Source organism: Mus caroli, chromosome 4 (assembly GCF_900094665.2).
Source record: "Mus caroli chromosome 4, CAROLI_EIJ_v1.1, whole genome shotgun sequence".
In the NCBI taxonomy this organism is placed as follows: domain Eukaryota; kingdom Metazoa; phylum Chordata; class Mammalia; order Rodentia; family Muridae; genus Mus; species Mus caroli.
Window position 1 is genome coordinate 118,946,691 of NC_034573.1, and position 16,117 is coordinate 118,962,807.

The following is a 16,117-nucleotide window of genomic DNA, read 5'->3' on the forward strand; positions in this document are numbered from 1 at the left end:
TATTGCTTCTATAAACAGAATTCTGTCCACCCCCCAGGGCCAGTCCACAGATTGAAAACAAAACAAAACAAAAAACAAAACCAAACTTGAAAATATAACCTGAAGTTAATAAGTTAAGGACATCTCAGATAGTAGCCTGGGGATACATTTCAGGATTGTCACTGAACTGCCAAAGATCCTGTTTCTGGCTGAGTGCTAAGAAAGGCCAGATTTTCCATCTACGACATGTTTCAGCTGTTATGGAGGAATAAATGGGTTGGAATGACAAGGCAGGTGCTTACTTATTAAGGAATTCCAACACCGACCAGTTGCCTCTGTGACAAATGGAAATATTTACCCGACAGGTGCCCCCAGTGTTCGCACACACACATTCTCTCTCTCTCTCTCTCTCTCTCTCTCTCTCTCTCTCTCTCTCCCTCCCCTTTATCCCCTCCCCCTCCCTCCAAACCTTTGGGTGATTTAGGGAATAAGAGGAGGACCTTAGTTTCTCATCCTATAAAAGCTCAAGATGGGCTTCTCAGAGAATGAGCCTGGTCCATTTCTCCTTTTTCTACCCACTTCTCTCTAACAAGATGAATGAGACACTATCATTTCAGAGAATTTACCCTGGTCTCTGAAACCATTGATATAAATGGTAAAAGCATATAATATATGATATAAGCAGTAAGTAGTTACCTAAAGGTCCTCTACACTTGACAGGACATTACATATACACGGGTTAAGAAAACCACACACTGAGACAAGCATATCAAACAGCTAAGTATTTACCACATTTCTGTGCAAGCTTTTGCCTAGAGTAAGAATGGCTGTCTAGAAAACACACACACACACACACACACACACACACACACACACTCCAGACAAAACGTGGCATGGTAACACTTGTCTGTAATCTCCTTCCTTTCAGGAGATGGAGGCAGGACTTAAGTTTGAAGCCGGTCTGGGTTTCATAGTGAGATCCTGTCTCAAAATACCCACAAAATGTAAAGATCAGCAGGTCAGAGAGCCTGTCCAAGTATGTTGCTACTATTTTCTCAGCAGGGGCTGGGATTTTAAGAGCACTGGCTAATGTAGGTGACAATCTATTATTGCTGTCCTTATATCCTTGTTCTGAGGAGGCTTAGGTCCATAAAGGAGTGTAAAGAATGCTCTCTCTCCAGCATCTACCCACACACACCCAGTCTTCACACCGGACAGCTGTTCTTGGAGCAACAATTTCCGGATAAGTCGGGTTAAGAACGCCCACCAATTTCGAATTACTGATTCTGGTTTCTCCTGTTTCCAAAGGGAGAATGCCCTGAACTGCATGGTTTCCTAAACATACACAGTGGCCAGCCATGGATCCATGGGAAGGGAAGGAATGCAAGGCACTGCCCTCCCGCCTGCTGCCGGTTGCCTGGTCTCCCCCCCTCTGCACAGGGATATTTCAGGCTCTCCCAATGTCAGGCTCCTGACATGCACCTTATGTAGCTGCAAATCCCAATCAATTGCAACGTTTCTTAACTGCTGGAACGCCTTCCCCAGCACTGTAATTTACCCTCAAAAGAACAGGGAGCAAGCACTTTCTCCTTCCCAGAACCATATTCTACTAAATGCCGCCACCCTCCCTAACGGAACGACCTACGCAGAGGAAGGCAGAGAGTGCTCCTCCAAAGCCCGGAACAGACGGCCACAGTACATATGCCACTGATGAGAACTTTTATTTCTTTTTAATGACATTAAACACAACTGCTACAAGGGGAAAAACATGATAAAAAAGGAGGCACCAAACTTCATTTTCATAATCGACCCTGACAACAACGCAAGTAAATCGGGGCCCGATGAGCTGCAGAGCTATTGTTATTTCGGCTCCTGACTTACACGGAACTATTTATCAACAACACATTTTAGCTTTGCTTTGTCAAGACCCCTATGGTAAGAACGTCCTCAGGGATGATAAAAGACAGGAACACAGTTAAATGTACATAACCCTTACTCAAATTTAAAAATACAGCAAGAATTAATTTAATCTACAAGACTTACGAGGCCAATCCCAAACATAAGAGATATGCAGCTCTGAAGAGATTAAGCCCCAGCTTCTGGCCAGTACCATCTTTAAGGCTAACATGCCGGATGAGTTTTCTTTGGCTTTTTTTTCTCCTTAAAGAATACCATGTTAACCACTACAGAACAGCTCTCTCCTCCCCCAGTCCACCAGATTTAATTAGCTGCTAACACTTTGGAAAAACAGAATTATCTGTGCAAGAGGAAATGTGATTGTCACATTTTCTAGTTAACCTGTCACTCATCTGCTCTGGCAGAGGCAGCGCTCCCATTATACATTCAGTCTTAATTCCTCCTGGTAGCAGGAGAGCAGGAGCTTTGCTGTCCCTCCACTCCCTGGGCTCCCCCTGGGAACCATCCAGCCCCAGTGCTAGCTACTCCAGCGGTATCTAATCTGCACTTTGTTTTGGTCCCATGGTGGATTGTTTGGCATATCTCAGTCTATCAGGCTAACTCACAGCATCTTGGACAAGTCAACTGAGGTCAACAACAAGCGTGCCCACCAAGAGAGGTGACTGGACTACTGCCTTTCAATGTCTCGTCCCAGAATCTAAACCAAATAACTAAGGAATAGAAAAGTCTTTCTGGGGGGGGGTGGGGTGTCAAAAGCAGGGAGTGGTGGTGCACACCTTTAATCCCAGCACTAAGAAGGCAGAGGCAGGTGAATCTCTGCGAGTCCTGAGGCCAGCCTGGTCTACCCAGCCAGGAGGGCTACATAAAAAAACCCGTCTGGGGGGTGGGGGTGGGGGGCTGGAGGGAGAGAAAATTCTCTCTGGGCATGATGGTGCACACCTTCAATCCTAGTATTTGAGAGGTGGGGCAGAAAAATCAGAAGTACAAGACCATCTTGGGTTAAATAGTGTGTTGATGGCTAGCCTAGGCTTTACAGGAGACCCTGCCACAAAAAAGGAAGGAAAGAAGAAAAAACTTTCACTAGATAAAATTAACACACACATGGGAACATTTATCCAAACCTACTAAAGGCTTGAAAACAAAACAAAACAAAACAAAACAAACAAAATCAAGATTTTCCTAATCACAGTCACTTTTTCAGTCCAACAATGGTGATCCATCCTTTTACTCCCAGCAGTGAGAAGGCAAGGCAGGCAGAGCTCTGTGAGTTAAGGCCAGCCCAGTCTTAGAGCGAGTTCCAGGACAGCCAGGAGTATACAAAGAAACCCTGTCTTGAAAAACAAAAACAAAACAGAACAAAAAGATCATTTTTCTGAGGCAGAGTGGACTATTCAGGGTGGGTTGGCCACATATAAAATGAGACAGGGGCTAGGCAACTATGAATCACCCCCACAGTGACTGCAGAGCAGGAGTGTCATATTGTAAACCCTCTCAGAATGATCTCTAGAGCTGCCTGTAAGAAATACACATCTTCTAGGACATCCATTAAGACAGTACACAGAGCCTAGCGCTTTGGTTGGAACACCACACCTTACTCAAGAGCAGGTGATGCGGTGCATGGCGGTGTTGTGGTGCATGGGCTCAATCGTACTTTCCCAAGATGCTCAAACACTAATGTGAAACAATGGACCCAATGCTACAACTACAACACTAACATCCAGGGTATAAGGGTACCTGTAACCAACAGGAGAGGCCAAACAGTGACTCTCCCAAGGATTTCATAGGAAGAAGGTTCCTTGAATAGCAGCAACATATAAACTCGGGGTTCCGCAGAAGGGACTGAAGATTCCTAGACATCTCAATTGTGCTGGCCTAACAGCAGTCAGGATTCTGGTAGGATTTCTTCAGCAGACAGAGGGCACCCTGAGAGTCATGTCTCAGTCTAACAGGACATAAGAACACTTACTGCAAAGCTTCAGGACTAACTGGTCACTGGGAGTGGGAAAAGGAAAAGAAAAAAAACGGGGCAGAGAAACCAACCAGTCGCAAGACCACAGAGTACTGAACAAGGGTTATTCAGCTGTCTTCTGTCAGTTAAGATGTGTAAGATTTCAAACATTATGAACGAAATATATCTAACAGAGAGTGAAAAAAGCCACTAATAATAATTTTTTTAAAAGGCAGCTAATAGGTACAGAAAGGAGAGGATTTACACTTTTAATCTAGCCCTTCAACAGGACTTTTCTCCTTCTCTCTCCTATTTCAAATGTACTGAATTGGCAACATTAAAATACTGACAAGTATTCAAGAAACTCAAACTTAAAAAGAGGGGTCATTAAAAGTGACTTCTATCTATTCACAAGTCAACAATAATAATACCGGCTCTTAGCCTGCAAAACAGCCTCTTCCTTACAGTAGACTGGAAGGTGACTCTGCCTGCGCTTACAGCTGGTATTTTACTCAAAGCCTGAATGTTCTGACTTAATACAGGCCTTCAAAAGAGAATTACCTTCATTTAAAATTTAAAAACAGCAACAACAACAACAATGAACAAACAGAAAAACAATACTTAACCTTGCTGAAACATATTCACCAGACAGACATACAAATCAGGGGTGGGGGGGTGGCCCTCATTAAAAAACAAAAATTCAAGACAGTAATGGGCATTTCCAAAAGGTGACAAATTCTTTAAATAAAAATCTTGTGAAAAATAAAACTCAAAATATACAAACAAAAATAGCAGAGGAAAATGCGACGCTGCTCTGGTCGGGGCCCTCGGCAGGAACTGTCACTGTTGATGGGATGAGACACAAGGGCTGTAGGAGAAGTCTGGGAGACGCTGGAACCGATGGTGGCTCCGCTTGTTCCTGTCAACCCACTGACTCAGGCTGTACCTCTGCAGAGGCCTCTGTCGGAACCGCGCGTAGTTTCTATTGAGAGAAGGAGAATAAAAACAGGAAGGCTTTTCAGGTGGAACTGTCATCTGGATATGAAATAGCTAGCACAACTACTTTTAAAGATATGTTTAGGATCATTATTATGAACTAACCAGTTCCCCAGAGCTCTTGACTCTAGCTGCATTTGTATCAAAAGATGGCCTAGTAGGCCATCACTGGAAAGAGAGGCCCATTGGACTTGCCAACTTTATATGNCCCAGTACAGGGGAATGCCAGGGCCAAGGGGTGGAGGTGGGTGGGTGGGGGACTGGGGGGAGTGTATTGGGGACTTTTTGGATAGCATTGGAAATGTAATTGAGGAAATTACCTAATTAAAAAAAAAAAAAAAAAGATATGTTTAGCCGGGCAGNGGNGGCACACACCTTTAATCCCAGCACTCGGGAGGCAGAGGCAGGNGGATTTCTGAGTTCGAGGCCAGCCTGGTCTACAGAGTGAGTTCCAGGATAGCCAGGGCTACACAGAAAAACCCTGTCTTGAAAACTCATAAGGATTCTAAGGATCAGATTATATATGTTGTTATTGTCTGTTTATTTGAGACAGGGTTTCCATGGAACTTACTTGTTGGGAGCAACCTTGCTTGAACGTTAACTGCTTTACTGCCTTGTCAGCCGTAAGTGCTTACTGGCACAAAGTCCTGGCTCTGTGGGAAAGTACTACCCCCAGTTAAGAACAAATAGCTATAGATCTGTGGACAGGTACCTAGCAACCCATTCTGTTCTGTTCCTCCTGCTGAACTTTTTACCCAGCCAATATCCTGCTCTTGGGAACAGGTGCGTTCCCCAGAGACAAAGCGGCCCCTCCACCCCCTTACCCTATACCTTGCTTCTCTGAGTATATAGCGTCCTTGTGAACAGTAAACATTTGTCAGCTTGATCAGACCTCCTGACTTGCTGTCCATTCTTTATGTCTCTTGTCCCCCCCATTCTCTTCCAGGTGCCCCCAAGTCCCTATCGACTGTCCTGCGAGTAGGGACACTTACTATGTAGACCAGGCTTCCCTCAAACTCACAAAAATCTGTCTGATTCTGCCTCCTGAGTGCTGGAAGGATATGCTACCATGCATGGCTAATATTATATTTTGATGTTATAATTCTAGAAATTTTACACTATTTAAATTATAGGAAAGCCATCATAAATGCTGTTTCCTTCCAACTCTCAATGTCACCTCATTCCTTCATAGGTATTAGTATATGTGCCATACACACCTTGTTCTAAGGAAAGCCAGCCTTGAATGTTTAAGAGCCAGGCATGGTGTATATACCTGTTTTCACCAGCACTGGGGAGTGAGGGGACCCTCAGTCGCATGAGTGCAAGGCCAGTGTGAGCTACATAAGGCTCTGTTTCAAATAAACAAGAGAATTCAAGGAGAAAAACGACTTCTCTTTCTTGAAGTGTTTAGAGCAGGGTCTGTATTTCACAGCTTCATCAGACTCCAAGAGGACAGCACTGCCACACAGGTTGCTTATGCCACATTTGTTAAGATTAGATAAAAAGATCCCCAGAGACAGCAATCATCACGTGACTATCACATGGTAAGCTGAGAGCGTGGACAGCCTAACACAAAGACCCATAATAAGGTTTGAGAGTCACCCGTAAGCCTGGCGGTGGTGGCGCACACCTTTAATTCCAGCAGTAGGGAGGCAAAGGCAGACAAATCTCTGAATTTGAGGCCAGTGTGATCTACACAGAGAAATCCTGTCTCAAAAAAAGAACAAGACAGGCCGGGCGTGGTGGTGCACGCCTTTAATCCCAGCACTCGGGAGGCAGAGGCAGGCGGATTTCTGAGTTCGAGGCCAGGCTGGNCTACAAAGTGAGNTCCAGGACAGCCAGGGCTACACAGAGAAACCCTGTCTCGAAAAACCAAAAAAAAAAAAAAAAAAAGAACAAGACAGAGACAGACAGGCAGGCAGAGAGAGAAGAGCGAGAACGACAGTATGTGTGTGTCACCTGTAGTTATGTTCTGGGTGTAGGTTCTGAGAAAGACCCTTAATAATTTGATACAATCTCAATCCCTAAAACGTTGCTAATTACAATTAGTCGGGTGAGGTAGGATCACACGTGTAATCCCAACATTATGGAGGCCAAGGCAAAGGAGGGTCAGCAAGATGGCCCGGTGGGTAAAGTATCTGCAAATAAACCTAACAAACTTGAATTCAATGCCCAGAACTCACATGTGGAAGGAAGAGCTGACTCCTGTGGGCTGTCCTCTGACCTCCATGTGCAACCTATAGACAAAGGGCCCAGCTGGGCTTTGCAATATTACTGACTCAAAGGGATTCTTAGACAAAGCCCTTCTCAGTTAAGGCTGGGAATGACACAGGTGATCACTGAGAAGCAGTACTGAACTTCATCTATCACTGTCTGAGACTACCTGCTCAGTTCTTTAAACACCCTATCTAAGTTATTAGTGATAACCCACTAGGAAAGTACTGGCAGTAACCTCTACACTAGTAATAAATTAAGCCTCAGGTTAAGTAACTTTCTCCTAAGGTCATACAGAGGAGTAGGGAGAAAAGCCTAGACTATTACTCATTACCTGACTCCAAAATGTATTTAGTACACAATATATTACATTGCCCCTCTTATTTTTTGAGGTGCGTGTCTATATTGGATATTGAATCTGGAACTTACAACCGAGCTACATTTCTATCCCCACACCATCTGAGAACCGCTTATGTTGTCTTGTTTTGTATCATGGAATTTGCTATGTACCCCAACATAGCTAAGAATCTATAGCAATTATCCTGCTCCTGCGTCCAAAAGCAGATACTGGGATGAACTGTTTTTGTTTTTTAAGACAGGGTTTCTCTGTATAGCCCTATCCTGGAACTCACTCTGTAGACCAGGCTGGCCTTGAACTCAGAAATCCACCTGCCTCTGCCTCCCAAATGCTGGGATTAAAGGCTTGCACCACCACTGCCCAGCATTTTTTTTTTTTTTAAACTGCTGTGATTCTGATGAAGCCAGGATAACTAGAACAGAGTAAGTAGTAACAGTAATAGGTGAGGTAGGTAGGCAGCCAAGCAAAGCATACAGCCATTCTTAGAGGACTGAGGATGGGAAGCTGGTTGGAAGCCAATGGGACAGAGTGAAAATAAAAGAAAACCCAACTTCTGCTTTAAAAGAATCTCCCTAGCTTCTGAGTTAAGAACAGTACTTGAGCAATGACAAATATAGATGATTTGAAATAACCCAGGTAAAATGATGAGATGTGCTCAGCTTTGAGTATAAAGGAAGTCTCTATGATTTCCTGATGCCCTAATAGGGAATGTCAGAGAAAACTGTTACAGTAACCAAGGCTTTAATCTCGTGTGTGTGTGTGTGTGTGTGTGTGTGTGTGTGTGTGTAGACAGGGTCTCACTATGTAGACCAGGTTGGCCTCAAATTTAGGGATATCTGCCTCCCCTTGCTTCCCAAGTGCTGGGATTAAAGTGTGTGCCACCATGTCTATCCTAAGGTTGCCGAGTCATTGAATTAAAAGTTAAAACTATACTAGATCAAGAACATAGAAATTTAAATTTTTTAACTAATTAATTAATCAACTATCTAGTTAATCAATCAATCAATCAATCAATCAATCAATCAAGTGTACAAGCATGTGTGTGGTGCAGGCGCGAGTGCCACAGATCATGTGTAGAAGTGAGAAGAGAACTTGAGCAGTTCATTCTCTTCTTCTACTATCTGGGTTCTGGGGATGAATTCAATGATAAGCTTGGCATTAACTGCCTTTTCTCACTAAGCCACCTTGCTAGCTGCAAAGCTAGCATTTGAGTTTGGATTTAGGTGTGGTGGTCCATGCCTGTAACCCTGCCACCCAGGAAGCAGAGGCAGAAGGATGAGGATTTTGAAGATAGCCTGGCAACATGAAAATTCCCTATCTTAAAACAGACAAACACATGCTCTAGATTTTTTATTTTTTTTGAGGCAAGAGTCTCACTATGCAATCCTGGTCAGCCTGGAACTTGCTATGTAAAGCAGACTGGCCCTGAACTCAGAGATCCCCTGGCCTCTGCCTCCCACGTGCTGTGATTAAAAGTGTGTGCTATCCGCCCAGCCGAGAACTCTGGATACCGAAGTGTGAGAGTGGGTATGACAGTGCATGACTATATAATACAAGACTTAGACGGCCGAGGCTGGCCTAAATAGCAAAACCTTATAATACTGAAGAAAGAGGAAGGGGAAGAAAAGACGTGATTGGTAACATGATTTTGGAGCCAGCAAGATGGCTCAGTGGAGAAAAGTATTTTCAGCAAAAACCCCAACAACCTGAGTTCAACTCCTCAAACCCATGTAAAAGTGAAGAACTGACTCTAAGTCCATCTCTGGCCTCCACATGTGTGCCACAGCACATGAGCACTCCTCCATGTACAATGCATATACAATAAATAAAAAATAAACCTGAGTTTTGGAACCAGAGAATTTATAGATAGCCATAAAATTGAAGTGAATTGATCAAAATCATACAGCTAGTTAAACACTGTGCATCTAATATTAGAACCTGAATTTTAGTCCCCAATGTTTAGTTCATTCTAAGGCCACGCTTTATTTTCTGGAAATAAACAAATATAACCCAACTACTCATCTCATCTCTCATAACCCAATTCTAGCTTTTCCTTCTGCAAAGAAGGAAGCCTACTTACCGTGTGGTAAGATCTGAAGGATGCTGCCAGTCTGGGTACTGCATTTGAACTTGATCCATCAGGGCATCTAGCTCTCCCAAGGTACCTGTGGCAGACAGAGGAAGAGAGCTCAGTCAGCAGTAAGTGTACTCTGTTCACCCACAGCAAAGTAGAGCACAGGCCTCAGGAGAAAACAAACAGGCACTTGACCTGATAATACCTGACACGGGTATCACAGTCAACCAGCAGAGACTGTAAGCCAGAGGGAAACGCCACTTCTGGATGATTTGGGGAAACAAAAATGGCTCTGATCATCCCTTCAATGCTTATCCTGGTAAGGTAGGAAAAACTTCACAGGGACCTACGAATGTGGCAGGGAACAAGACATCCTGTCTGTCCCCTTGCCTTCACTTAAGCTAATTAATGCGGGAGAGATGTGATTTTGAGTGTAATAAAGAGATATGCAAGTGGCTACTCAGACTGGAGTGTGGGAACTAGGGAAGGCTAGCCAGGGATCTGAACGATGCACAGACATCAGTGAGGTAAGCAGGCTATGGGAGGCTTGTTTAAGAAAAGTAGATGATACAAAGGCTCAAGGACAAAAGACAGTAAAACATATCGAAGGGAAAAGAGTTTAGAAGAGATGGAGACAGGCCCTCTTTACTTACAAGATAAACTGTTACAGAACTCTTTGAGAAGAACCTGACAATGTATCAAACATTTCATGTTATCTTAATCTAAAAATCATATACTATTTGGAACAGTTATTCTAACTTGTCTTGATAGTGTTCTTGGCTGTGAAGAGACAACACAGCCAAGGTAACCCCTATAAAAGGAAGCACTTACTTAGGAGCTCGCGTGGTGATAGGTTAGTCCATGGTCAGCATGGCTGGAAGCAGATAGGCATGAGTGCTAGAGCGGCTTGTAGTTACACAAGACCTGAGGCAGCAGGCAGGGACAGACCAAGCCCGACATGGACTGCTGAAACCTCAAAGTCCACCCTTAGCGACATACTTCCTCCAACAAGGTGACAGCCCCAATCCTAAAACAGTCCACTAACTGGTGGGGGACCAATCATTCAAGCATAGGAGCCTATGGGGGCCTTCATATCCAATCTACCACATAACTGTTCACTGAGATGGTATAGTTAACTTCACTGTGTGGGTTTTGAGTTTTTATTCTTTTTAATAGGTTGTATTAAAAATCATATATAGAAATAAATGTTCTAATACCATTTGAAAGATAAAAACTTACAGCTCAAGGGGGTAAACTTGTCTTATCTATTTAATAATTCAGAATTTAGGTTATTGTGTGAGACCATGTTCTTTTTCATGGTGTGATATGATTTTAAAAAAAATTTTATGGGCCAGGTGTGGTGGTGCATGTCTTTAATCCCAGCACTCAAGGAAGCAAAGGAAGACAGATCTCTCTGCGTTCAGACAGCCTGGTTCCAGACAGTGAGCTCCAGGACAGCCAGGACTACATAGAGAAATGCTGTCTCAAAACAAAACAAACAAACAAACAAAAACCCACACAAAACCAATGTGCTTTAGATTTAGGTACATGTATGTATGTATGTGAAATATATGTATGCCCAGTGTCTATAGAGGTCAGAGGCATTGGCTTCCCTGAAAACTGGAGTTTCAGATGTTTGTTAGTTACAATGTGAGTGCTGGGAACCAAACCTAGGTCCTTTGCAAAAACATTCAAGTCCTAGTTGTGACAGGGCAAAGGTTCTTTCATCTTGTCTCAGCTACAGCCATCTTTGGTTTAACCTGAAACTGACTCTGCCTCACTTTCTACACCCGACCCTAACCCTGCTCTACGAAAAATCCCATAGATAAGTATCCAACCCTGTTCTAGAAACTCAAGGTTGAAATGTCCCAACTAACAGCATGTTTTGGCTTCTGTTAAACTGCTTGCTTGCTTGACTTCCTTCTGCAGGATGCTGTGTCTAACACTGTCAGTTCAGACATTAGCTGTGCTGGATGGTCTTTGGGTCACTTCCCTACAACACTAGTAGCCTCTGAGCCATCTTTCCAGCCCTGGAATGCTTGTAACCTTAACACTTGGGAGGCTAAGGTAATATGGGAACAAGTTACATCCCATCTCCATGGCTTATAGAATAATTCTGATTTGGCAATAAATATACAGCTTCTATATCAACAAATTGCAGCTATAAACTTAGAACTTATCTCAGTTGCAAATACTTTTTTTTTTTTTTTTCCAGACAGGGTTTCTCTGAGTAGCCCTGGCTGTCCTGGAACTCACTCTGTAGACCAGGCTGGCCTGGCACTCAGAAACCTGCCTGCCTCTGCCTCCCAAGTGCTGGGATTAAAGGCGTGCGCCACCACCGCCCGGCGCAAATACATTTGTACAGACTCTGAAGGCTGAGCTGAATGCAGCCATTGCGGTCACTCTGTCTCTTTTAGGTTCTGTTCTCTGCATTCTTGGAGACTTTCTGTATTATGATTTATTTTATGTCCTTCCCTGAGAATATTATGTCTGAGTCTTTTTAGCAAAGCCCTAAACTTACTATCCCTTCTGCTTTTAGGAAAATACCTTTATCTGGTCCTATTTGGAAGCCTTCCTTATGCCCTGGAGATTGTGTAGTATAAATTTCTTTATGAGGCTATGACTCCTGAATCTTCTTGGTATATCTACCCCTAAGCAAACTCAAACAATGTAACTGGAACAGAGTAAGCTGAGAGATAGTTGACAAACTCTGAGTAGCCAGGAGAACTGGTAACAGAACAAAGGACTCCTTCTACAACAGAGCTTAGAGCTCTCTGAAAATGAAGTTTAGATAGAGAGTTGTACGGGGTATGCCCCTAGAGGAGTAGAACATAGTGATAAAGACACATCGATTAAAATAACCTTTCCAATACTAGAGATGATGAGAATATTTAAGTAAAAGGAGTTAGGTATCAGGATTTGCCATCCATAAAAAAGACTAGCTCAGATACTTTTATTAGTCTGGCGTGCTTTGAAATCGCAATTGCTGCCAGCCTAAAAGCAGGCTGTCATATATTAAACATGTTTGCTTTGGCAGAAATAGTCTTTAAAATGGAGTTATGGGTCTGATAATAAAAATGAAATCTGTTCTATCTGTACTTGTTGACTGTAATTGAACCTGTAACCCTGGACATACAATGAAAAACCAAACACATGTCCAGAGACAAAATAGTATGATCTGTACTTCTTGGGAAATCACGTCTGTCTTTGTTTTATGAAATCGGTATAAATAAAGCAGCAGCCTGGCTGCTAGTCAGTCAGAACTGCAAGGTTTCCCGAGCACCGTGCCTGACTCCTCCTTCCTTTATCTCCTCTCGGGACCTGTCAACTGCTAGGGTTGGCCCACAGCAGCCATGGGTTCAAGGTACCCTGGGCTACAGAGGCCATGCTTCAGAAATAAACAAACAAAAACCTAAAAAACAAAAAATAAGAAAGAAAACCAGTAACAACAACTACAAAGCCCTGAAAGTTGGAGCTGGAGAGATGACTTAGTCCTCACTGCTCATGCAGAGGCCCTGGGTTCAGACCTCAGTATCCATATGGCTAACTACTGTTTCTAACTACAGTTCCAAAGGATCCAACATCCTCTTATGGTTTCCACAGTACTAGGCATGCATGGGGTACACTGATATATACAGCTAAGATACCCATGTATATAAAATAAAAATAGATCTTTAAAAAGAAAAAAAAAAGTGTAAGCCTGAAACTCAGGCTTACACTTCACAAAATACAGAAATAAAAATTATACCCTAGTTAGGAAACAGTTTACCTAGCCCAGTGGTTCTCAAATTTTAATATGTATTCTGATTAGATGGAGATTACAAAACACATTGCTGGTGGCTCCTGCACACCAAGGTTCCTGACTGTGCAGCTCTGGGACTTCCTATTCTAGCAATGCTCATACTACTGGCCTAAGACTGCTCTTTCCATAGCACTTTAAAAAACGCAAGGATCAAAAACCAGGCTAGCCTTAAGCTCAGAAATCCATTTGCCTCTGCCACCCCACCCCCCAGTGCCTCTGCCTCCCCAGTGCTTCACTTTTTGTTTTTCATTTTGGTAAATTTTGTTTTGTTTTTGGTAAGAGAAAAAGAACATGAAGTTAGGTGTGTAGGAAGTAGTAAATGGTAAGTATATAATCAAAATATACTGTATGAAAAAAACCAAAATTCTTTATACACACACACACATATATATATATATCTGCTTCTGCATGTTTAACCATTTCCTAGAACAAAGCAATGAATACAAATTGAAACTTAGGTAATTCCTGCTCAGTTCTAAGACAGCAAAGAGATTATCTTCCTAGTTTTTGTTTTGTTTTGTTTTTTGAGACAGGGTTTCTCTGTGTAGCCCTGGCTGTCCTGGAACTCACTCTGTAGACCAGGCTGGCCTCGAACTCAGAAATCCGCCTGCCCCTGCTTCCTAAGTGCTGGGATTAAAGGCGTGTACCACCACGCCCGGCTATCTTCCTAGTTTTTAAACTTATTACTATAACCAGTTATATAAATCTAAATAGAAAACTCAACTTAGAAGGGGTTTTGGGGATATTCCCCATCTTTCTGAAAAGTTGAACATTACCAATCACATCCAATCATATCTTTAGAAAGGAAAAGTGATGAGATACTACGCAGAGCCAGGATCATTACTTTTCTTGTTTGTCACAGAGCCTGACTATGTAGCTCTAGCAACCTGGAATTCCATAGGTAGACCAGACTGGCCTCATATTCACAAAGATCTGTCTTTCTCTGCCTCCAGAATGCTGGGATCAAAGGTGTGTGTTACCACACACCTGGATTGGATTAGTTTTTTGTCTGTTTGTTTTCCAGAAAGGTTTCTCTGTATAGCCCTGGCTGTCCTGGAATTTACTTTGTAGACCAGGCTGGCCTCGAACTCAGAAATCTGCCTGCCTCTGCCTCCTGAGTGCCTGGATCAAAGGTGTGTGTTACCACACTATACCTGGGTGGATTTGTTTTTTAAAGATACTATACTGTATAGAGCTGAGCAACTGAGGCAGAGTGTGAGGTGCCAGTAGCCATGGGTCCTCCAGGCTATCCTTTTCCATCCATTTAACTACATGAAGATAGGTTTTTGTCATGGTTTGTTCCTTGAACATGGCAGGCTGGTGTTCTCTGGCACCTTGGCAGCACTGGGTGGAAGGATGATGCAGAATGGCAGCATTTTGGGGATATTCATGACCATCAGAATAGGCATACAATGCTAATCAAGACACAGACTGCCTACTACACATACTTCCTGTGACAGTCTGACATTTTTATTATAACAGAACGAAGTTTTTACAAAATGGGTTGGCAAGATGGCTCAGCAGGTCAAGGCAGTTGACACCATCCCTGCCAACCTAAGTTTAGTCCTCACAAAACAGAGGACAGAACCCACTCTAGCCAAGCTGTCCTCTTATTCTCACGCATGTATTGCCTCCCCCCGCCCCACAAAAACAGGACTGTTAAATACAACTATTTTGCTAAAAAAAAAAAAAGTCAGGTAGTCATTGTCACTAATAATCCCAGTGCTAAGGAGGTAAGACACAGGCAGATCACTAGGGTTCACTGGCCTATCTTAATTTACAAGCTCCAGGCCAATGAGAAACCTTCAAACTAAGGTGGATGCCTCCTGAAGAATGAAACCTCAAGTTGTCCTCTGGGACATACAGACATAAACAGACACACCATGAGATACTTGTCTCATTAATTAGGCAGTGGCTATTACTAATAACTGCTTGTTTGAGACAGAGTTTCATCATGTAGCCCTGGCTGGCACGGAACACATTACACAGACCAGTCTGGCCTTGAACTCTGCCATCTTCTGACTCCTAAGTACAGGAATTAAGGGCATCCATCATCATGCCCAGCCTAAGCATTTCTTTTTAAATATAAATTATTACTTTCTTTCATTTATTGAGGCAAGGTCTCATTGTAGCCCAGGCTTAGAACGATCTTACTTCCCTCCCCCAAGTGAGAACTGTAGGCATGAGCCACTACACCTGATCTATCTTCTTAGGGCCAGAATAAATCATTTTGCTTTAAAGATAAACTTTTTGGGGTTCTTCAAGTACTCCGTTGTAGGGAGCAAGTCCTCAGTGAAAGTGTACTGGTGACTTGTTGAGAGCCAAGGCCTCAGAACCATAGACTGGCAAAATTCTTCCTGGGGTGAGAGGGATGGTAAAGCTTTCCTCTTGTCCAAGTGCCAATGTTGACAGTCTGTACAGGAAAATGGCCACTGTAGCTCCTCTCTCCCTGGTGTTTAAGGCCTGAAGATTACTTCCCTACTGAAATCTCTTCCTGGCTCAGTTATATCCAATAACCTGGCGTCCTCCTTCACTGTATATAATAAACATGCTGAGCTTCCAAGGTGCTGCTGTTTCTCAGCTGGGAGTCCAATCCATCTGACCGTGGCTTTTTGTGTGCCTGTGTGCGCTTGTTAGTTTTTCATGCCGCTGCCTATTTAGGTCAATCTCTGGAGCTGTGCAGAGAATTCCATCAATGTATCCTCTCTGCAGGTGATGCCTTTGTTTTTGCTGGCCTTTGTATAGAGAGGCCATTAAAAGCATGCATCCAGCACTTCAGAGGCAGAAGCAGGCAGATCTCTGAGTTCCAAGCCACCCAGGTATACAGAG

At 43.2% G+C, this 16,117-nt stretch overlaps 1 protein-coding gene across 10 annotated transcripts in view; it reads right to left on the reverse strand.

Moving 5' to 3' along the window:
• Window positions 1-1,690: 1,690 nt before the first annotated feature.
• S100pbp (S100P binding protein) overlaps window positions 1,691-16,117 on the reverse strand; it is a 42,201-nt gene continuing 27,774 nt past the window's right edge. For 9 of the 10 annotated variants that reach the window (XM_029476106.1, XM_029476108.1, XM_021159403.2 and 6 more), the window contains 2 exons: window positions 9,493-9,577; window positions 1,691-4,826 (listed from right to left, as the gene is read on the reverse strand). In XM_029476106.1, coding sequence (XP_029331966.1) covers window positions 4,685-4,826; window positions 9,493-9,577 — 227 coding nt within the window. In that variant the 3' untranslated portion in view covers window positions 1,691-4,684. The remainder of the gene's footprint in view (window positions 4,827-9,492; window positions 9,578-16,117) is intronic. The other variant, XM_021159405.1, reaches the window with a different exon arrangement.